Below are 25162 nucleotides of genomic sequence, written 5' to 3'. Positions count from 1 at the left end.
TAGGTACAAGGGGAAGCGTACGTCACGGTACACATATCTACGTACTGAAATGACATAGCTTCAGTATGACGTCACAGTTGAAGATAAAAGTCTCCCGACCGACTGCTAAAATACACTACCAATCCCCCCACCATCAAGTACATCGGCTTGTACCGACGCGACGGGTCTAGAAACCCTCGATACGTTTATCTATGAATTAAAAGTGTCAAAAATTTGGTTCCACCGAGCCATTTTTCCTTTAATTACGATTTATTTTGATTTTGAATCGTTTTGAGGTCGGCACTTTTTTTCTTAAAAGCCTATTAAAAATATGAGAGAGAAATTAGTCAATTTTGAAGACGAATTCAATTCTGACATAACTGTCAGTGTAGTAAAACGAACGCCTAGATGCAAAAAATAATGTCGCTAGGTTCTGCCCTATTAACATATAAGAGTATCGAGGCGTTAGAAAGTTGCCACTGTAAAACTAAATTTTATTATTTTATTTTTTCCATCTGTTTTACTATCTTTCTGAGTGTATATCGAGACGTTAAAGGAGCCGGCTTTGTATTCAATCGGTAGATAAATACAGACGATCGTTAAGCGTACCTTCTAGGTCATTTCCAAAAGTCATAAAAAAAACATTTTTTGCTTGAATTAGGATTTATTGGCGTTTATAATCGCTTTGAAGTGGGCAATTTTTATCACAGAAGCTTATTTAAAATATAAATGAGAACTATTCTCTATTTTAATGTTAATGACGCAAGGAACGCGGACTAATTGTTTGTGGTCATTCATGGGTTTGTTTCGATCACAGTTAGTACAGAAGTTAAGTATACCGTTTTCATAATCGAGGCACATGTATTGTCTCTGTTACTATATATTTTTATTCATAAATAAAATTATTGTATTTCGTGTCAAAATGCTTGAATATAATTCAATAAAGCATTATACAAAATGGCGCAAAAGTTGTCACCCGATGTTCTTTGGCTAATTTTTTTCCATTAAGTTGAGAAAATTATATGGGCTAGGTGGCCGCCGCCAGAATTAATGACCATGCTGGCCCGATTTATGGCATCCATTACTCTTAAATAACTTCCGACGATAGGTTCTCGCATTCTTGACGGATATTCTCTTTAAGGGCTTCAAAAGTCTAAGATTTGTTGACATAGACTCGTGACTTGAAGAAACCCCACAAAAAGAATTCTGGAACGGTTAAATCGGGTGATCTTGCCGGGCATTGCAAATCATCAAAACGAGAGATCAGGCGCCCCGGATATGCAGCCCTCAGAATATTGGTTGTGGCTCGAGCAGTATGCACTGTTGCGCCATTCTGTTGGAACCACATGTTTTCCAATCCTAATTCATCCAATCGAGGGAGGAACAAATCGTTGAGCATGGCTCGTTTGGCCCGCGGCGTTTTCGAAAAAATAAGGTTTGATGACGCTTCCAGCGTAAACGCCACACCATTCAGTAACCTTGAGTGGGTTTAAAGGCTCTTGGTGAGTTTTGCGTGGATTTTCAGTGCCCCAAAAGCAATAATTTTGCTTATTCATATATCCACAGAGATGGAAATGGGCCTCGTCGCTTATGATGATTTTCGATAAAAAGTTGACTTCCTCGTTGTCAAGGTTCAGGATGGCTTGAGCGTAGGTTACACGCGCTTGGTGGTCAACGTCTAGCATCTGATGCGCTGTCTGCACTCTGTAAGCGAACATCTTCGAGTTTTTCACCAAAATTCTCTCTAAAGACCACTGATTGATACCCAATGGTGTGGCGCGAATTCTGGTCAAAACTCTTGGGTCCTCTGCGACATATTTAGCCACAGCCACGACATTCTCAGCAGAATGGCTGCTTCGGGGCCAGCCAGACCTGGCAGCATCTCGTGTTGTCTCATACTCTTCTAGGTGAGCGGCTAAACGCCGTAGTGTTTGCCCAGTTGGTGTCGGACGACCGGGAAATCTGCGCCTAAATTCATGCTGCACCAACACTGCTGACGAATTATTCCGCAAAACAATCGAAAACATTTTTCCGCGTTCTTAAGTAGTGTAGCGATTCATGTCTTGTTGACCTGTATTTTGTATCAGTTTACTTCACAAATGTCAAAGCAGAACTGACATTTCCCGCCATTTGAAAAAAATATGGTATCTTCAAATACGGTGATGACTTTTGCGCCACCGTGTATTATTATTTTCATTGCGATCGCAAGAATAACAAAAGTCGCCCTTCGCCTCGGGAGATGCTCCGTCTCCTCTGACTGATCGAATTTCCTAATAATTTGCTGACGCGTGTTTTTGCTCGTCACGTGACGCGATTCTGGGAAGTGGAGGAAATGGAACCTTGGACTAGATTGAACGAGTTGAAACTCGTCCTTGCAAGGACTACCGAACCGACCGCTGTTGATACAGAGTTCCTCCGCCATTTTTATTGCTTTAAGCAACATCACCGGGTTGTGGTCCCGTGGTAGTATTGTGGACTCACGGGCCAACGGAACGAGGTTCAAATCCCACTCTACCACAACTCGATTTACACTTTTCCAGCACAAGTTATTTGCGACTTTTAGGAAACAGTCTGAAAATTGTAATATTTGAGTAAACAATAAGAACTCAAGTATTTCTCTTTAAAAAAAAAGAAAAAATGTGAGAGTGAAATTTGCGAAAAACTTTGAAAAAAGAAGTGTGAGATTTCTTATTTTGCTTCACTAACTCAATGGAAAATGCTAAGATTGCGGTCTCAAGTAGTACAATTGAAGTATATTTTTGCAAGATTTAGAGACGGTTTTGAATTACGCTATTATTTAGGTTGGTGGATTTTTATGTAAAGTTTATTTTGGCATCAGTAATTAATTTTTCGTTTTTGGTGGAGATTTCTAAATTTGCTTCTAATACGATTATTATTGTCGATAAAACAGTAATTCACACGTATAAATTATTGTCCTTCGATACTTTATTTGTGTAATGAAGGAGAAATCAAAAACGTTTCAATTCTACAGAATAAAGAAATGAGGTTATAATAACTTAAAACCAACATATTTTGGTAATATTCAAATGTAAAAATTAAACATCCCGTCTGCGTCAGGTGGTGCATAGTGCATTGTATTAGAACACTATTTGATAGCCAATTTTTATTCATAAAATACAAATTATGGGTTAAATCCATTGGCATATCATTATTCATAGACATGCCCCGAGCCCTCAAAAATGATGACATTTAACTCGTGTCTAAACACTCAGTCATGCCCAATGCGTATTTAGTCGCTCTTCGTCCGCCAGCCAGGCGTGACATTTAGAATCGAAGCCAGAATGCCAGTAGCTCAATCACAAATAACTATCGACGTGCTGATAAGCGACGTGATAACAATTTCTCACCATGGTTGTTTATCGTATTTGCGATCACAATGCAACTTTCGTGAACACCCAATATTAAATGTCAAAATATTTACGTTTCGCGTCGTATAATGCATATTTGAATTTCACCGGTGAATGGAAAATATTCCAAAACTGCTATTTTTATTTATTTATTAAATATTTATGTAATTGTAATTTGATTTTCACTTTTTGGTATTAGATACTCCTTACTAAAATAGTAAAAATGGTATTGTATTATTTTTTATAGTAAACGCCGATTTTTCGCCAATGAACTGTATTTATTTACAAGGAAAACAAAAAACAAACCAACACGAGCGTTGACTTAGAGATTACACACGCGTTGACTTAAGACTGCGATAACTTAAGTATGTTTATTATTGTTCATTGCTCAAATTCTTAGCATGTTTTTAAACACGTCGATAGTTATTTGTGATTGAGCTACTTCTTGTGTTATGAAAGCGTGTAAAAATCTTTCGAATTGGGATCCGCCAAAAATGAATGTTGATTGTTAACGTTAACATACAAACTTTTTTATGTACCAAAAATGAGTATCCTCCCATTTTTGGTCGCATATGCATGGTAGTTGACTGCAACCCTGGTTTTTTTTATTTTATTTTTTTTATTTATTGGGGATATCAACAGTAATACATGTAATAAAAATATAACAAATAACATATACAGAGAATAAAACCAATGACAGATATCCACATAAATACATTAAATACACGTACAATACATACTAGTGTGTTTGTGTGAGTGTAAGTGAGTGAGAGGGTGGGTGTGTGGGTGTTATATTGGAATGAGGGTGTCAGGTATCGAAAATATAAATATATATAAAATATTAAGAATTAGAGATAAAATTTAATAAAATAAAATAAAACTTTATTATTAAACAAACAAACAAAGTAACAATAGGAAGGTTTTGTGTCATTACTTTTAAAAATATTTTACTCTATGGGGCGCGTCTGTGTAATATGCCAATGAATTTGTGAAAAATAATATTGTTAAGGATAGCTGAACAATAGTTTTTCGCTTGAATTTACGAGTTGCCATCTAAAGGTCAATTTAGGATGAGTCAATGCCAGTGGCAGTGGTAGTGGTGCAGTTAAACCTGATTATAATGATGCCCATTCACGTGATGTTGTTTCATCAATCACGTACCTATAAATCATTGGGTATATACCTTATCATTAAAAAGATTCGTATTTTCTAGGCACGTCCGTCTTTACTTAGTTTGACTGAGCGTTTGGGCTTGAGTTAAGTGACATAATTTGTGAAGGCTCTAGGCATTTCCATGTGTATTAACATGTCAATGCACAAATTATATAAATATTTCCAGCATATTTAGACAGTGGAACCTGGTTTTGAAAGTGATTCTAAGATCCGTGATGCATCTGAGGTCCAAAATTCGAAACCCGCTCAACTACTTCTTGATTTCCGTTTCCTAATAGTACTGACAGACCGAAACAAGATTTTTAGCTGAAACCGAAATCAAATTTCGGCTACTGTTCTAGTTTCGGCCGAAAGTCAAAGTCACTTCAAAATTCAAATTAGGCGTTTTTATTGTTTACCCTTAAGACTTCATTAAAATAAGTGTCAAATAAAAAGAACACACAATGAAATAAAATGAAAAAATGTAATGGTTCGTTTGTCATGTTATATATATTATATATATGACTTTATATTTGTCTGTTTATATATTATACGATATTATTTATGTTTAAGTAACATGTATTCTTGGCATATATATAATTTCTATTTGAATTATAACGATTTTAATTTCTTACATTTGATTAGCTAGGCATTTATAATTAAGTGGTTTTAGTTTTTCTTTTTTATGTTATTGTTTTATTAGTATAGGACTACTTATGCTCTAAAGATAAAAAATCTCCATCTTAGAGCAGGCTGTGCCATGTTAGATGGAGACAATCATAAACAGATAACACTCCGTTTTCATTTTACATTAATTGGTTTTATATAGATTCCCTGTTATTTAGTATATATATTATTTTTTTGCAATAAATTTATAAATAAATAATAAATATGTATCAATTCTTCAATGAACGCTATAGGAATTTCTTAAAAGAATGACAAAAACTACTAAATATAGTCAACAAATCTTGAATGAAATCTGTATAGTTTTTATTTTTTAGACAATGGCAATGCAATAACTAATTATTTTATGGTCAACAATAAAATATATCTAATTGAGCTTATTTTCCACCGAGCATAGCCGAACGTAATCCGACACATCCCGACCACAAGTTTCGGGTGAGCCGAAGTTTCGGCCGAAATCGAAACTTCGGTCGGTAACTAAATATTAATATCCCTGCATAATAGAAGGCATAATTTGAAATAGGATTCATTGATCATAATACAATATTTACCATTATTTCACGTTTTAACATCTATACCTAAAAACGGTTCATCTGTTAACTTTGGTGAAACAAAAGATCAGAAACCTTTATTGATGTCGGTGTGATTCTACCGTATTATTTTTCTAAATATTATTAAATATTTGTATACAACGACTTACCGACTTTTCTGTCTTTTTTGTTTATTTTTTTCTTATTTTTTTCTAATTTATCATCTTTTTTTGTCTTGTGACATAAGAAAGTTGGTAAGTGGAGAGAGTTGATCACAAAGTTAATGCTTTAAATATTTATAATAAATTCTTTTTTTCTACTTGGATACGACTTAAAAGAATGCTTACGACCCTAAAGCCTTATGCTGGAAATAGGTGGCATTTTGTCACCTATTTGACAATAGTCGAGTGATCATTTCGATTGCTTTGTCAAAGCGGTATTTTTGAAAACCCTTCGACAATTGAATTACAAAGACGAATGAATCGGATGGCTACTGAGCCATACATACTACTGAGCATACAAGAAACATTCCCATCATTAACTTTTTTACAATATTTTGAATAAGCCCACTTCTCCTGTTTATCTAAGAGAACTCTTCCAACCTCTATCACAACACGGACTATCTCTTCGTTCTAGTGACGAGAGAAAACCCTTCTAATACCCACTCACCGCTGTAATTTTTTTACCTCCTCTTTCACAGTAGCAGCTGCTCGATTGTGGAATAATCCACCCACGTATGTCAGAGACGCCACCCCTTCTTTATTTACATTTAAATCAAGATTGAAATGCCACTATCCTCTTTTTCCTTCCCTTCCCTTCTCCTACCCTTCACAGTATTGCGTAACTTTTTAGTTGATTTTTGTAAAAAATTATAAGATTCTGTATTAATACATAGAATATATCCATGTACTTCTTAATGGTCAGCGCGTTTGCCTATCATGCGAGAGGTCTCGGGTTCGATTCCCGACATGGTTAATTTGAAATATTTATTTAAAACGGTGTTTTCACACCAGAATATTTCATAGTTCCTGGTACCTGTAGCGTAAGACTGATCATCTTGCATTCATGTAATAATTTTTTCTATCAAGATACGCTGCGATTGGTGTACTATGCACCATTAGGTGCGGTAAGGGAACGATGACTGAACTGATTGGGTAGGAAAGAAGAAATTGCTGTAAGACAATACGTCCGCCCTCGTATGTATATAAAATGCATAATATGTTCAATATATAAAATGTATGTGTACATAAAGTTTTAAATAAATAAATGAAAAAAGGCAACACTAACAAATACGTATTTATCAATCAATGCCTCAGTTTCTAGTGAAACTTCTTCCTTTAGATATAACTTCGGCTCAGCCGAAACCCGAGGTCGGAATGTGTCGGGTTACGTTCGTATGTATTCGAGTGCATCTTATGGCTCGTGACTCGGTCGCGTGACCTTTCATATTTATATTTTTGTCATTCCTTTACAGTTCATAAAATAAAGTTCCGTTAGCGTACACTGAAGAACCATTGCATATAAGTAATATGTATAACATAATAACGAACCATTAATTGTATGCCTTTTATTGTATTGCGTATTTTTTTAATACTTATTTTAATGAACTCGGAAGGTTTTACGGTAGAAACGCCTAGTTTTGGTCGCTTCAGTTTCGGCCGAAACTAGAACAGAAGCCGAAGTTCGATTTCGTTTTCGGCTTCGGCGAAAATCTTGTTTCGGTCGATCACTATTAATATTCATGGTTTTATTACTTTGCAATTAAATGTTTGATAATTTTGATAACATTTTAATAAGTCTGCACACTTAGAGATAAAATAGGAAATTTATTAATTTATGGAATCTGATGCAACAATTTATTAAATTTCGTGGGAATCCACATTCCTGCATTCTTGGTGGTATGGGGTCTGATGGTAGGCATCCAATAGCTCTTACCTAATATTCGAGCGTGATATTTTATTTTATTTATTTATTTTATTTTATTTATTAGAAGAAAACAACAGCCGAAATAACAAATAAACAAAAATTATAGGCCAATTATAGTTTTTTATACATTACTAAATTCAATGTCAAAAAAAAGAAGAAAAAAGGCGTAGCTTTAAAAAGTCACTACGCATCATTCCACGCGTAAAAAATAAATAAAATATAACAATAATAATGAAATAATAAAAAAAAAAAGATTTTTTTTTTTGTTTACTCGGACTTAAAAATCATTTCGACGGCGGATCCATGCGGAAAAACCCTAGATCACCCCTTCCTCTTTTCTTCTTTCAAACAAATTAATTTATTACAATACTAAAGAGTACCAAAAAAAATTAAATATTAGGTAGGTACAGTTAGATTAAATTAAAATTATTATTATTTCAATTAGAATTCTAGCATTTTTAAATTTCTTTAAAGTGAGTAAATATATTTCGATTTCAGTAAAAAACGTGTCTTTAATTATACTTATTTAGAATTCTGGGAAAAGATGCATTCTTATTATTATTCATGCTTGAAATACCAACATGAAACAATCGTTGCAGCCGAGTTGTACGTTGAGGGATACGAATTTTAATTTTCTCAAGCAATTGAGGGCAATCTAAGTTGTGATTGCATATTTTGTAAAAGAAGACGGTATCATTGATGATTCTTCTAGATAGTAAGGTATCGATTTTGTGATGTACTGCACCTTTTTCATAGTTATTGAAATGTAAATATTGACGAAAGTTTAGGAGATTCAAATTTTTTTTATGAATTCTTTCAATTCTTGAAATATTGAGGAGACCAGACAGTGGAGCAATGTGCAAAATACAATGTTTTTAGTGTCTGTGGATATGATTGAATCTTATTCTAAATTTGTTGCGTCGGAGAAGAAAGACATTTTTGAAAAGGGAAAATGGAAAACTTGGCATTATGATTCACTTAATGAGGAAGGTCAGTGGTTTAAAAAAAATATTTGTTTCAAAATGTCATTTTTTATCTATAATACAAAAAGACTATTAAACTAAGCCAATGTTTTTTTTTCAAATTTTTATATGGCGTATTATCAGCGTTATGATTTTTTAAAGTTTTGTTTATCCGAAATTACTCCGCGTGACGTCTAAGTTCTCTTCCGCTTCTTCTCGGTCAGTTCTGCCGATTGGTCCGTCAACAGTTAGTAAACCGGAAATCTTCCACAACTCTGTTAGTTATCATTGGTTGATTCATATGAAATATGACGTAGTTTAAAGTAGTTCATTTTTATTATTTCTTTAGTACATTTTCCGGAAACTTTGCCCTACAATTTAATACTCCAATTTTTACCGCCCACAAGGAAACATTTATTGTATCCAATTTCCCGTAGGGCTGAAGTTCCTCATCAACCCTGGCCCGAGGACGTGGATTTCGAAGGAAGTACCAACCAGCTTTAATATATATAGTTATAGTTTTAATCAAATTAAAAAACATTTTTACTATAAAATTTCATAAAATTTAAATTTCACATCTATTTTTTTATATACATTGTTATAACTTTAAATTTAAATTATTTTTCTTTAGACTCTTTTATTCCCATAGTTACATAAAATCATGATTTACGACCTCTGCTTGCACTTGAATATAATATAGAAATTTGTTTAGTCTCCCACAAGTCTGACGATGTCGGTCACGACGAGACCCGGTCACTGGTAACAATTATTTCTACCAAGAAATGTCATTAGAGAAACTCAGTGTAGTATCATATTTATGAGAGCATGGACTGAACCATGTTAAATGGAGACTAACCTCATCAGGGGTGCTATTCTGAACCGCTCTCGCGGCACGAGAAGTGTATTTTGTATGTAAATATGCGAGATAATACGGCCGCGAGAGCGTTTGGAATACCACCCCTGAGGACAATCCATATTGTTGTTAAATGCTCTAATGTTGTGTACATACATAGATTCCCTGAAAACAAATAAATCTATAACATATTTCAACAAAATATTGAATATGATCCATTGCATAGAAGAAATTTTCTAACGAATCAACACAGGCTGCATAGGGCAGTGCAGTAGTACACCAATCGCAGCGTGTCTTAATATTTTTTGTTACATGAAGGTAAAATGGTCAGTCTTACGCTTCAGGTACCAGTTCAGGGGCTACGAAATATTCTAGTGTGAAAACACCCTTTTAGATAAATATTTTACATCCACCATGTCGGGAATCGAACCCGAGACCTCTTGCATGGTAAGCAAAAGCGCTGACCATTACACCACGAGGCCAACAATTTTTGTATTTCAACAACAACAACACACCATCACGCCGTTTCCCCGTAAGGGTAGGCAGAGAGGATAGCGTTGTATCATCATCACTCTATCTTTGCATGCAGATCTCGCTTCCTCTATATTCATACATCTTCTCATGCACGCTCGCCGATTATTCCGTCTTTTGCCATTTCCATCTTCAAGTATTTGTAGGATTTGGTCATGCCATATCTTTCTCAGTCTTTCTCTGTTTCTGCATCCATCAACATTCGCAACGTAAATCTTTTTAGCCGTTCTTTCGCTGTCCATTCGCTCTACATGTCCAAACCAACGCAGAGCTCCTTTCTTGATTTTGTCGATAATGCCTATCTCCACCTTACATAATGTACGGATCTCGACATTTGTACATCTACCGTACATAGTTTTACCAAACATTCGCCTAAAAGATCGCATTTCGACAGCATTCAGCCTACTTTCATCTCTGTTTTTCCAAGTCCATACCTCGCTCCTATACATCAGATTCGGGACCAGGACTCCATTGTGAACTGCTAATTTTGACGGGTATTCAAAAGCTATAAAAAATTATGATACTTCAGCTTAAAATGGTTTCATCAGAGAAGATTAGGCTATACCGCCATACGCCACCTACCAACAATTTAACCGATAAAAAAAATTATAAATATGAACTTCATTATAATTATATTAATAAAAAAGAAACTCCAAATATTTTAAATAAATTCAATTAACAACACGCTGTACAAATTCTTTTATTTAAAATTAAAGCAGAAAAATTCTAAAACTAAAAATTTCTTACTGTAGCATTACTTTCCGCGCCTAATGGTCTGCTGTCTGCATTGGCCCTCATATCTCGTAATAATGGGTATCTCGATCAATTTTTGTCACATACCATTTCAAAGACTTTGAAATATTTCTGTCTAAGAACACCTTTTTAAATACATACATTTACCGTGTCGGAAATTGAACCCGAGACCTCCTGCGTGATAGGCGAACGCACCGATAATATATTTGTATATTTATACATATATAAAATAATGACGAAAAGAATGAACAGATTTTTAATTCTGCAAATCATTTTTATCGAGCCATCTATCCCGCCAACTGTCAAAAGCGTGTATATTACTCGCATTTTCATAGAATCTCAAAACGTTTGCATATTATTAATTTAACAGGCAGTTGAAATTAGCATCGCCATCACATTGCCGTGAATACATTAAAAACGGAAATTATTTCGTCAAAGCGGCAGACTTCCGAGAATATTCAACAGTGAAGGAGAACTTTAAACTTATAATCAATCAATCTTTTAAGTTTGTCCAAATGTTTGTACACAAAAGGCTGGATTTCACCCCCTAGAGTCATTAAGATTAACAAATCACAACAGAGATGGAAAACATTTTAGATACGGGAATATGGAAGTCTAGGCATTTATAGGGCTTATGACCTATCACTGGCTGGATTAAGTGGTGACTTTATTTATTTATTTATTTAACTTTTTGTACATAATGTTATTTGTACATTGGCGGGCTTATTGCCAAATGGCAATTTCTTCCAACCAACCAATAAAATAAAAGTTTTATTTTTATAATTCAAGTTACAGAACATATTCAATAGAAAAAAAATGATTAAAAAGTTAAAAATATATAAAAATAGAAATAAACGTAAATAAACTTTGAACACTGTGTAATATTCACCATTTCGCCTATGCGTTTTTAAAGAGCAATACAAGAGTTCTAATTATTTACTCAAATATTTAAATTTTCAGACCATTTCCTAAAAGTCGTAAATAACGCGTGCTGGTTATTGATGCCAAAATAAGCTATACATAAAAATCTACCAACCGAAATATAGCGTAATTCAAAACCGTCTCTAAATCTTGCAAAATAGATTTTAATTATACTACTTGACACCGCAAACTTAGCATTCTCCATTGAGTTGGTGCAGCATAATTAGAAATCTCACAACTCTTTATTCAAAGTTTTTCGCAAATATCTCCGTAACTCCTTCAATGGAGATTTTTAAGTTTGCTTCTAATACCCTCGCTTGCCTTCATAATAATACACTCATTTTCTTTAATTTTTTTAAAAACCTATTTTAAAAAAAATTAAATACTTGAATACTTGTATTTAATAAAATATTACAATTTTTAAACCATTCCTAAAAGTCGTAAATAACTTGTGCTGGAAAAATGGAAATTGAGTTGTGGTAGAGTGGGATTTGAACTTGGGACCTTTGGTCCGTGAGTCCATAATACTAGCACGGGGTTTGAAGTATATATGTGAAAGAATTGAAGAAATATGAACGTTCAAACGTGGGCAAAATGGTGAATTTTACACAGTGTGTAAAGTAGCCACTTAAACCAGACAATGACAGGTTATAAGCCCTGTTAATATCTAGACTTTCATATTCTCTTTTCTCAAATGTTCTCCATATCTGTTGTGATTTGTTATAATTAATCATTTTTTTACAGATGGGAATTCATTAAACGTAGAAGTCACGTATTTTTAATACGATGCGACGCGCAAAGTCTATCAAAATAAACCAAATATTTCCGGGCAACAATTAGCGTATATTAGATTTAGTTAATTTTAGTTTTTCTATGTATGAATTGAGGACGCCACCCTTACAAACGTACACACGTGAATCTGAAACAATCGTCAATATGAGTTTACCAGTTAAAAGGTAATCAAGTATTTAAAAAATATTTATGCTTTGATCAAAATGCCCCAAGAACTGGATTGAGGTCTTGGGATTGTTGTTCTATCGCAGTTATTTACAACTTTTTAAAATGAATGAATGGTGAATTCAAAGAATGCAAACATTCCTCCTTTTTCAATAAATAAAATCCCGATTAAACGATCGAAGTTACCACAGGTCGCCACTGGTTGAATTTTCCATAGACAATCGAATTATGCAAATGTAAGCAGTTTTCCTTAATATTTCTCATTTGACTTGGCTGTTAGCGCTTAAGCGGGACAATGCAGAGTAGTTAGAGACAAAATAATGGATTTAATGTATTCTGTTAACACCGTCAGTTCACTTCAGCTCTGATGTGTTGATGTCTGATGTCTGTAATTACCTTTTCAAAGTGTTTCGATAAAAAAAATAATTACCAAAGTAGATACATCCTACATACCAACAGAATTTCATGCTTGTTTAACTTGGTTGGTGGGAAAACGAATGTAAATTGCGGGGGTGCGAAGCCCTAGGTCTTCTACGATATTGTTTAGCGGAGTGGACTGTATTTTAATTTTAATGAAATAAGTTAATATCCTCGATATGCGGTATGCAGTGTCAATCGGTCACAACCCCAACGAATAAGATGGATTAGGAATGGATGCCACTAACCTGATTCGTTCTTGATAGAATTGCGGTAGTCCGAGTGGTCAATTGCGAGCAGCACCAATACTAGGATAGGCCTCCGATCTGGAGCTGAACACTGGTAGTTGGTGGAAACAAAGTCTATGATGCGGCACACGTTCAACAAAACAAACGCGCGATTCACTACACGAGGTCTTATTGTGGCGGGTGATCAAAGGATACTAAGGTGGGAAGTGAACAGTGGTTGTAAGGATGTTGAAGTTGTGACAATATTTTAACAATAAATACCCACGTAATTCGCAACAAACTAATATTTTCAACAATTTTAAAAAAGAAAACAGGTCAAACAAATACAATTAATGTTTTTCTATTCGGTCAAAATGCAACAAAGAAAATATTTTTACGACACATATAGTGAAAAGTTTTTTATACGAAGAAAAATAATGCATCTGAAAAATACAGGGAGACATAAAATTTTAGTAGCCCAGAAACCGCGCATCAAACTGAAGCCGACAAAACTACTCTTTAATGAGTAGTTTTACGTTTTGGCCATGAGTTACTCTGTAGACGTCGCTTAATACACTACTGCCGATTTAAATTCAACTAAGCCGTGTGTGTCGTTTTTCAGTGTCAAAATTATGCTGGGATTAAAAGGGAATAGGGCGGGATTACATTTCATGTGTAAGTAGCGAATTCACAAATAATATTTTATTAAAATTGGATTATTTTACTGTATGTCTGAAAAGCCGGAAAATCTATGCCAAAAAATTCCGAGTTGTGTGACGAATCGACTAATCCACATATTCTGGACATTGGGGCATAAAAATAAAAGTTGGTCTTTGGGCCGGTTGCATCAAAGTTGGTATAAATTTAGTTTAAAGTTAAATATTTAAACTTAGTTAAGGCTCAATATCTGGTAACTGAAAAATTCCGTTGCAATATGCGTCTTTGGGCACAAACGTTTAAATTTCGTTCCAATTTTCAGTGTGTGCGAAAGGGCGAAGCAACACTGCGCATTCGGAGAAGAAAAGAACAAAAGGGACATCGTCCTTTTTGAACTATATAAAAAATTAAAAGAGCAAAAGCTAAAACAAAATGAAGAACTTTTTACTCTAGAAGTAGAGCAAAAATGTCATTTTTCGGGCAACTATGGCAGCCTTAAATGCCCAGAAAGAGTTAGCTGAGCTCAATCTAGCTCTATTTAAAAATAAATAAACAGCATTTCAATACAGTCATGATTTAGATTAATTTTGCACCACGCCGCTGATGATCAAGTCCTGTGTTTTGAAAAATAATTAACAATTAAAAATTCAAATAATTATTAGTTCTTCACTTTTTTGACATTCGAAATTTTGCGATAAAGTCGGACTCTTCCCACAAAAAATGGTCCGTTCGTGGTTTGAACAGTTTATTTTTTCGGTTTAGAATATACTCGATGATAAATTCGTCATCGGAAGACGAAAAATCAGATAAAATTGACATTTTGTGCAACTTTTCACAGATCGATCTATAGGTTTCAACACTCACGACGCTTTTTTGACAGATGGCAAATCGCAGATCGCATTTAACTTTAAACTTAACTTTAAACGGTCCCCTGGCGGGCGGTCAAATAAAAGTAACTTTTTTGTTGATATTTAGTTAACTTTTTTTGATGCATCGCATTTTGACATAAAAGTAACTTTTATTTGACTTTAGCCCTGACTTTAACTTAACTTTTGTCGATGCAACCGGCCCTTAGAAGATTTGACAAATAGCAGATTTTGAGTTCTGGTGACACGGTTGAGAAAATGAAAAAAAAAAGGATTGCAACAGAGATGAGACATCACGTATGGCATTAGGCCATGTTTATTTATTAATGTAATAATAACAATCGGTAACACATCAATATTTGCGTAAGTGAAACTAGATTTAATTATAGTCTGTGAATTTGACTAACCTGTCGCCTCCAGGTAGAATAAATAATACTAAATATATAATCTCCCTAATGCGTAGAAACAATGCCTAAAAATTAATATGCAACGATTGTTACATCCTTTGTCCATTATCTTCCACAATCGTGTTCATTTTTGCGAATTCGTCTAAGATCGCAATGATCATAAATAGGTTCGCAATATTTTTTTAACAAAACGAGTCCGCAGTATATTATTTGTCAAATCAAAAGTATTTTGAGTTGGTCCTAATGATTGTAAACGAAGACTGGATTTCAGCCCCTGGGAACTTATTAAGATTTATATATGTGGTTACATACATTACGACAGAGACGGAGAACATTTTAGAGATGGTAATATGGAGGTCTAGGCATTTACCGGGGTTATGACCCGTCATTGGAATTTTTAAGTAGCCACTTTACACGCTGTGTAACATTTACCATTATGCCTATGTTTGAACATAGATATTTCTTAAATACTTCCATCTGTTGAATTTTGTAAAGTTCAAGAGTTGTTTAAGTAATATATTAGCTAGTTCAAGTTATACATTTCAATTCTAACCTTCTCTTAAAGTATATAATCTTCATATCGCTAACTCAGATGCCGGCACGAAAAATATTTTAACTATAAATTTTTGAACAGTAAAATAATAAGAATTACTTTGAAATATTTCATATGATATCAATTCATATAGAAGTAAGTAACTTACACCTTATATTGTTAACTTGTCTTTAAACCATTAAATGTTACAAGGGCAAAATAAGGGAGTGGCTTCTCGAATCATACAATACTGGAAACTATATTTTTTAATTGCTGAACGATAAACCACAAAAAGTACCTTGCGGGGATTTGTAAATAATATCTTATAATCTGTAGTTATATGTAATGTGAATAATCAGTAAATAATTAAGAAAAATTGTAATTAGAATTGATTCATTTTTAGCCATTTTACATACTGGATACCATAATGATTAGAATCGGCCTTCGCAAATGTGGGTTACTTACAACTTGCAATCATAACAGTTCCGAGAAACTCGACTAGCAACAGTCAGGAAGTGGCGGTAAAGCCCAGCCTGCCAGCGAGTGCAGAATTTATGGATTAATGTTAATGCACATTTATCTGCATCAGAACAATACTTCCGCACTTTGTACGACAATTAATACAAACAGCAACAAACAATTACTCACGATAATGAGCCTCTACACGAGCGTAAACTCGGTGATCCGCTTCCGAGAATAGAAACGTATTGAAAGCAGACAAATAAGCATTCACAAGTTCAAGCAAAACCCAAACATAATGAGTAGTCATTCGTATTCTTTAGGTGAATAACGCACTACCCGCGTACCGCGGGAATAAGAAAAAATGATTGGGTGCCAAATCAGGACTGTGCGGCGGATGACCCATCAATTCGATGTTTTGAAGACTCAAAAATACACTTGTTTGAGCTGATGTTTGACAGCTTCCATTGCCGTGGTGGAGAATGATTCGTCTTCTGCAATTGGTTTCCCTTATTTTTCCGTACATTTCTGGCAAACAAATGGTGGTGTACTATTCAGAATTGATCGCTCTACGTTGCTCTAGTAAAACGGTGGCGACATGTCTAGTTATTCCGAAAAAACTTCGTGCGCGAACAACTTTTGTTGGATTTGGCTCGTCTTAGAAGACCCATACAGTCGATTGTTGTTTAGTTTCGGGTCCATATGCATAGATCTATGATTCTTCGCCTGTCACGCTCTTAAAAACATCTTTTGAAGCACCGCGATTGAATTGTTTTAGCATTTGTTTGCACCAATCGACACGAGCCTTTTTTAAACGATTGTCATATTATGCGGTATTCAACGCGAACAAATCTTTTTGACGACCAAATGTTCATGCAATATTGAATGTATGCAAGTAAAACTAAATTCCAAGCATGCCTCAATCTCACGCTATGTTACATGACGATCTTGCAATATCAGTTCACGCAAAGGATCGATTTTTTCTGGCACAACAGCCGATTTCGGATGAGCTTCATGAAATTCTTCCGGTAACAAAGTGCGACTACGATTAAATTCAGAAAACTAACGAAACACGGTGGCTTGAGATAGTGCTTTATCATCAAAAGTCGCAGCGAGTTGATCGGCACACTGTTGTTGGTTTAATACACGTCGAAATTCTTAGAAAATCATCGCACGTAAATGTTCACGATTTAGTTCTATTTTTTTAACAAAATTAATTTTTCAAGTATCTGTAAACAACAAAAATATCACTCGTATGACAAAACGTTCCGAGTACATTTACCATTAAAAATGGCAAACTTTACGATGACAATGTCAGATTCGACATATTCAGACTGGTGTTGCCAAATCTCAAAACTTAAGTAGCAACCGTATAATATATAAGACTAAAATAAAATTTTAAAAAATATATAAATATAAAAGACAACATATTATGACAAACAACGCACTGGTTCAACGCAAATATTTTACAATTTTGAAATTACTCCGCCTGTGACAAATTCACAAATTCTCTACGGTGAGTTCTGCTGATTGGCGGATCGGCTTTCCGTAAATCGGAAATTTATCAGAATTATATCATTGGTTGATTCACAAGAGCTCGTGACGTTATTCAAAGTAGTTCATTTTTATTGAAACCATTTATTTTCTCATTAATTTTTGAGCAACTTCGCGTTACAATAGGAAAATATCACATACTACGAATACCGAATAAAATATATTAAATGGATTTAGAATGATCAATTGTATTTTCAAAGAGAAATGTTTTCATACATAAATGTAAAAAAGAAATTTAATAAAAATATTGGCCTTGGTTGTTGTGACGTCAAGATTCGTGATAATGTTCTTAACAAAATTCAATGGCCAGGTACAAATAAACATGAATCGTGACGTATTAGGAGCTTGGCCGAAGGAATGAAAGAATGACCGTTTTTGCGGGAATTAAAAATTTAAAAATACCATTTATGCAACTCATAATTAGCGAAAAAAAATATTTTGCTGGACAGTATTTTATAGACCTTAAATATTTTAAAACCCCTGATATTTCCCTATTAAATACTCTATTTTTTACTGCGAGTAAGAAAACATTTTTGTTTCCGATTTCCTTTACAACTGAACTTCCTTAATAAAGATGCTAACGAGATCGATGAAAAATATGAACTCAATAAAAAATAAATTCCAGGAAAAAACAAAATAAAACAGTATATTTGTAAAAAAGTCAAGTACATAACAAAATATTATAGCTGCTGTTTAAATCCACATTACGAAAGGTTTTACATGTCATGAAATAGTCATGTATGTGAATGAACAACAAAGAATCATGACTTTTAGTGGCTGTAAGTAATATTGCAGGGTAATGAAACATGAATAATAATTTTGCATAATCGTAAATCGTAGAACATCCAGAAGATTCTACTTTGGTTTGCCTAACCTGTCCCCACCACAAGTATCGTTTTCAAATTTAGTTCAAGACTTACCGATTTAATGTTGTAATGAAGAATGGTCTTCATGTATGTAGGAAGCTGGTTAACCACGGTAAAGTAGCCGAACACAGACATACCATGGGTGATGATGATGCCCCAAACAGGTCCCGAAGTAAGCATCTGTCCCCAGGGCACGCTTTTGTTCTAAAAAAAAGATATGCAAATTGAATTAAAAGTGACATAAAATTATAATTTAACGAAAGCAAATAATAGATAGATAACTTATATAGCGCCGTTTTCGTAATATAATACCTCAAGGGCGCTTTACAAAGTGATTATATAAAGATATAAATTTAATTTTAACTTTTTAATTTAAGAAAAATAATGTACTTTGTCACCACATGCTAAGAATTTATTTAAATGATTTAAAGAACAAGTGGCTTTTAAGTTTCTTTCGAAACATCACTTTATCTCAGAGTTTCGGACCTCTGCTGGGAGAGCATTCCATGCCGTAGGGCCTGCGACCGCAAATGCGCGTTCGCCAAATTTAGTGCGCTGTTTGCGTAGAGGTATAATAACTTTTTCTTTCGACGTTGATGTAGCTGATCTAAGCGTAAGACGTCTGTCAGCTAGTTCATATGGAATTCAGAGTTCCCTTAGATATTCTGGAGCAGAGTTGTACAGTGACTTATACATAAGCCAACAGAGTTTGCATTCCACCCGCTGTGGTACACGTTGTCATTTTATACGAAAATTAAGTTGCGAACTAATTATTTTGATAACAGCCTAAACTGTAAGCCTTTTGAAACCCCTGTGATAATTTATATACACGCGATAAAGCCAGATCTTTACTCACCGAGTGGTTTGTTGTATTTCCAATTGCTTTCTCAATAAAGTCTCTCTCTTCCTTAGAGATACGAGGATGATCAGCTGGGGAGTCAAAAATCACTAGGAACCAAACCAGGGACCAGATAAGTCCAATGATTCCTGAATAAGTAAATATTATAATCAGTTCTATTGTATTTAAAACGTCAGCAAATTACGCAACAAAAAAAACAAACAAACACTTACCAGTGACATAGAATACGCTCTCCCATCCAACAGATGCGATCAGTAATCCACAAATAGGCATTGTGATAGCAGCACCCAATGATGATGCTGGAATAAAAATCACACATTTATGGAACCACACAGACTATTAGCGAAATTGGCTTAAAATGTAAATAATTTGTTAAAATTTAATCCAATCATCAAATATTTGTGGCAAGAAGCCATTTTTTCTAGACTGATACTTAAAGAATATTTCACCATTTTAGAATCTACGCATGAAAATATCAGGAACAAGCTGAAGTTATTCGCTAATTTAAAAAATGCTGATTCCTACATCAAAAAAAGAAAATTTTAACTTTCAAACAATATCCTGAGCACGTCCAAGTGTCTCTAGACAAAGCTGGATTCCACTCTCTAGGGAGCTGTTAATATTAAAATCTATCGCAATTGAGTGGGAAAATACCATCGAGAAAGGAATACAAATAGGCATTTACAGGACTTGTGACCTGTCATGGCTGGTTTAAGTGGCGAACACTGCGTAACATTCACCGTTCTGCGTTTCAACGTAAATATTTCCCCAACTCTTCCGTCAGTTAACTTTTGTAAAGTAAAAGAGCTCAGACGTTTATTGATGTCGGTGAGATTTAACTGGCTGAATTATTTCACCTACTAGGCAACGACTTAAAATACTTTTAGATTCCTAAGCCCCTCTTTATACCAGCTAGTTTGATCGACAATATCCTGAGCATACATGGTCAATATAGTGCAGGCAATTGATAAAATAAACCAAAGTAGGGAACAAAATTCCGAACACTCTTCTAGTGGAACGGAAGGCCTGTTGACTACTGTCTATGGACTACGGCCTATTGGCCGGCTTCTCCTAAAGAATTTTAAGAGGTTTCCTCTCCACACGAACAAACGCTGAGAAGTTCATGATTGGCCCACTCTAGAATGTCCTTCCTGATCATAACAGTTTAGCTAAAATAAAAGTAATATAATAGCGGAAAAATTATATTTTTGACATAAAAACCTTGTATTTTATAAGCAAGGTAAGAGATAAAGCAACTCCCATATATGTATTTTTTTTTAAATACCCTGAGCACGGCTGGATTTCATTCAACCAATGATAGGTCGTACGCTATTTTAATGCCTATACTTCAATATTACCTCCTCAAATGTGTTTTCCCTGTCTGATGCAATAGATTTCAACTTTTTTTAAAGTCGCTGTTTCAAAATCTTTTATATTTTTGTAGATGCCAAGGCATTTTCAAAAAAACAAAATAAGGCAAGAATTAAAAAAAAAAAATACTGGTTTTGTGCGCTGATGTCACGTGTTTTACATTTACATCCAAACATGTATTACGTTTAATCTATTGTGTTTGTTATCGGTTTTGTGTAATGTGGTTGTATGAATAGTCATACATTTAGGTATTTATGTACACTGAACAAAAAATAACTGATTTGAAAAATAAGAATATACGCAACATAAACTCAATCAATAATAATGAAAGAATTTATAAACAATACGGAAAGAATTTGATTTCAATATTCATTTCATTTTTATTGTATTTAAATTATTTAGAACATTACAGAAAAAAAATCCAATTCATTCTGAATACAAAAATAAATCACAAATGATAATCGATGGTCATGTTTATATAATAATATAACAAAGTGTAAACAGAAAAGATCATGAGTTAGAAAGTGATTTCTTAAGGGAAGACCCACTGTTGTGAAATATGTCGACATCCGAGGTGATGCGATTAAGTAGCAAGATTGCTCTACCAACCGGCATAACCATTGGCAGATTGGTTCTGCATCGTGGTAGGTAAAACAAACGATGCTGCCTTTGTCGAAGATAGTTATTATGTACAAACAGACCTACATCCATCAGAATTTCTGAGTTATGTATGCAATCACCAATCACCTGGAAGAATCGAACAACCAAATTAACGTCCTTCCTCCTCCATGATGACTGATAGTCTAGCATCCCTAGTAAAAAGTCAGTTGAGAAGAGCCAAGGATAATATCCGCACTCCTTTAGGTACAGATAGCCCAGAAATTTCTTCTACACTCTCTCCACCATCAAAGAGTACCGAGCCTCATTCGGCAACCAAATAATGGAACTCAACTCCAAACGACTTCTTACCAAGGAATTATACAATGTCCTCATAACCTGAAAGTTGGGAAAGATCTTGGCATATCTAAGAACAAAAGCAAGCATTTTAGGGGAGTCATTACATGGATTAACCATATGAAGATTAAAAGATAACTGAGCGTTAAACAACACTCTGAGATCGCTGGACGTTGAAGGCCTTTCAAGCCTCACTCCGTTCATGAAATAACAATAGTATATTGTTTTGGATGCTCTTGTGTATGCCATTACAAAACATTTGAATATATTGAAGAACAATTTGTTTTGTTTGCTCCATTGAATTATATTATGAATGTCACACTGAAGTTTAATATAATCTGAAGAAGTCTGTATTTTACAAAATATTTTTAAGTCGTTAGCAAATCAAAGAAAATTACAAGTTTTATGACTTCAAAGATTATAAATAACATTAGTACTAAATTAGAACATTGAGGAACTCCTGAAGAGGTATTAAATGTTTCAGATTGATACAGTCCGTATGACACATATTGCTTACGATCTATAAGATAATTTGTGAAAAGCTTCAGAAGAATGTCACTGAAGCCAATCTTCTGAAGTTTCAGAAGCAAAAGTTGGTGACGCTTTGGAAAAATCTTTATACGAATAGTTATACGAACAATTATAATACCATTATTCGCACCAGGATACCGATTACAATGGAAATTTAACAAAGTTATTTTCAACTATCTATAAAGTTTTTTTTTTTTTTTTAACGAATGGGTAAATTAAGTGTCTTCGTTGGTAACACGTAATTGAACAAGTTGTAAACAAATAAAAAAACGTAATAATGTATACATTTTCGTACGGAAAATTCGATTTAATTTTATGGACAGTTGAAGATAACTGTTACCTCTTACCTCCTCATTGTAATTGGGACACTGGGCCCGTATAACAATAGGAAATCAACATTTATCTTAATTTTTATCTACAAAGTAAAATTAAGTTTTATGTATGAAAAATAGAAAACGCATAATTTTTTTTTTTCTAAACATATTCAATCATAGGTTATCGACGAATACAATTTAAATTTTATGCGAATTTGCTTATTTCCGTGCATAAATATCGATTATACTTTACCGTCTCAATATGTATCGATGAAGATAGTAATCGCGGCCCTGAGTACGTATTCTAGTGGGAAGTTAAGTGTCCATGCGACTCGACTGTGGAATCATCTCCCATCCACCATCAAAGATGTTACTACATTATCACTGTTTAAATCACGTCTGAAGAAACATCTCCTTTCTCTTCCTTAATCTCTCCTCCTTTCCCTTTTCCTCTTTCCTCTTTTTTCCTTTTTCCCATTGAGTAATAGTTTTGATTTGAGGTAATTTATAAACAAATACTTTTATTTCTATTTTTATATATTTTTAACTTTTTAATCTTTTTTTTTTCTATTGAATATGTTCTGTAACTTGAATTATAAAAATAAAACTTTTATTTTATTGGTTGGTTGGAAGAAATTGCCATTTGGCAATAAGCCCGCCAATGTACAAATAACATTATGCACAAAAAGTTAAATAAATTTTAAAAAAAGGTTAAAATTTATATTTAACTTTATCTACAAAATAAAATTTAGTTTTCTGCATAAAAATTAGAATATGTTTTCATTTTTTTTTCTAAACATGTTCAATTGCCAGTTACTGACAAAGATACTTTGAATTTTTATACATTTTCGTACATACATATCGATATTAGTTTATATATCGTCTCAGTATATACCGATGAAGATAGCCGTTCATAATTGCGGCCCTGGAATTATCTTAAACTGTCTATAAAATAAAGTTTTTTTTTTTTAAAACGAAGTTGTGAATATTTGCGTATAATGTTTTATTTCTTCGTCAGTAACACGTAATTAAACATGTAAGTAAAGAATACACTTTTTTTATACGAAAATGAGTAAAATTATTACAATAATTGGAGGACTATATTACTGATTTAAAAAAATCTAATAATCTCATTTGTCAATTGTGTGTTGTAATATTTTTTTACCAAAGTAAATGTATACGTATTTATGAACGATTCGAAACTAAACAAATGAATTATTATACCAATGTCTAAGTATTGTGTATTGTTTGTGAACCATAATAAATACCTTACGTCTCTCATAAATTATTACGAACCGCGATAGTACGTAGTAATATTATTTAACCTTTTTAATATGCAAGATCTAAGTACTGATCATTTGGTCAAGAGTCAATTAATATGAGAACAACTTCCAGTTTGACCCTACCCAAAGTTCAAGAAGTGTACATTTACGACAATTTACTAATTGACCTTAGTTACGTAGGTATGTAATATGTATATTAAAAATTGACTCAGATACACAGATCATACATAACGTGATCATACGTCCCGTTTTTAGGTACCCTGTTCCATTGTCCCAAAGCACGGCTTCGGGGCGCCGAAATGTCCCGTTTTCAAAAAAGATCAACCCATGGTACTAATGTCAAAAAGACGCGAAAAATAAAAAAAAAACATCTGACGGTTAGTGACCGCCCGCATTTTCGGTTTTGGATTCGGCAAATAAAACGAGTTTCGTCCGCGGTTTCGGTTTCGGTCTAAAATTGGCCGAAGCCTGCGGTCGGAATGTGTCGGGTTTTTTATTTTATATTTTTTTTTATTTAAATTTTATTGATAAACCCTTAAGGGTTACATACATTTAACAAAATGTTTTCACTTTTGAAATTCACATTCTACTGTTAATAATAATATTTTTAACATCTTTTGTAAAGGTTGCCTGAGTCTTTTGTTTAGTTTTGTCTGGTAGTTTATTGTATAATTTCAGTCCATGGTTTATAAGTCTCGATTGTCCTTTTCTCGTTTTAAAAGATTGTATATGACATTTTTCTGATATTCTCGTATTGTGTTCATGTTTACTACAGGTTTTTTCAAGTTTTAATTCTTCGTCTACAATTACATCAGTGGCTAATTTATGAATAAATTTTAAAGATTCTAGTTTAAAGAGTTCAGTTACGTTTAATTGTTTAGTTTGTTCAAAAAGTTCTTTAGTCGCTGTTAGATAGGGAAGGTCATATACTAACTTTAATATTTTATTTTGCTGTCTTTGTAGTCTGTTTATGTCATTTTGATATCCTGTTCCCCATAGTAGTTGCATATAACATATTTTAGTTTTTACATATGCTTCATACATTAAAATTTTTTCCTTTATTGGAACAAAGTTTTTGATTTTAAAAAATAGACTCGATAAAGTTGCCACTTTGCTAATTAAATTGTTGATATGAATTGTCCATGTCAATTGTCTGTCTATTGTTAGTCCTAAGTATTTAACATGTTCAATTTCAAATTCGGTTACGTTCGGCTGTACTCGGGTGCATCTTATGGCGAACGACTCGGCC

General features: G+C 33.8%; 1 protein-coding gene across 1 annotated transcript in view; it reads right to left on the bottom strand.

Moving 5' to 3' along the window:
• Positions 1 to 25162, bottom strand: part of LOC148274517 (sialin) — a 121067-nt gene that overhangs the window by 14451 nt on the left and 81454 nt on the right. The window contains exons 6-8 of the mRNA XM_088237002.1: positions 19673 to 19759; positions 19458 to 19588; positions 18656 to 18805 (exon numbers count right to left, since the gene is read on the bottom strand). Of these exons, the coding sequence (XP_088093128.1) occupies positions 18656 to 18805; positions 19458 to 19588; positions 19673 to 19759 (368 nt within the window). The remainder of the gene's footprint in view (positions 1 to 18655; positions 18806 to 19457; positions 19589 to 19672; positions 19760 to 25162) is intronic.

This window comes from Micrasema longulum, unplaced genomic scaffold (assembly GCF_059751315.1).
Source record: "Micrasema longulum isolate JH-2025_06_02 unplaced genomic scaffold, ASM5975131v1 h1tg001633l, whole genome shotgun sequence".
In the NCBI taxonomy this organism is placed as follows: domain Eukaryota; kingdom Metazoa; phylum Arthropoda; class Insecta; order Trichoptera; family Brachycentridae; genus Micrasema; species Micrasema longulum.
This window is presented reverse-complemented; position numbering and strand designations above follow the sequence as displayed.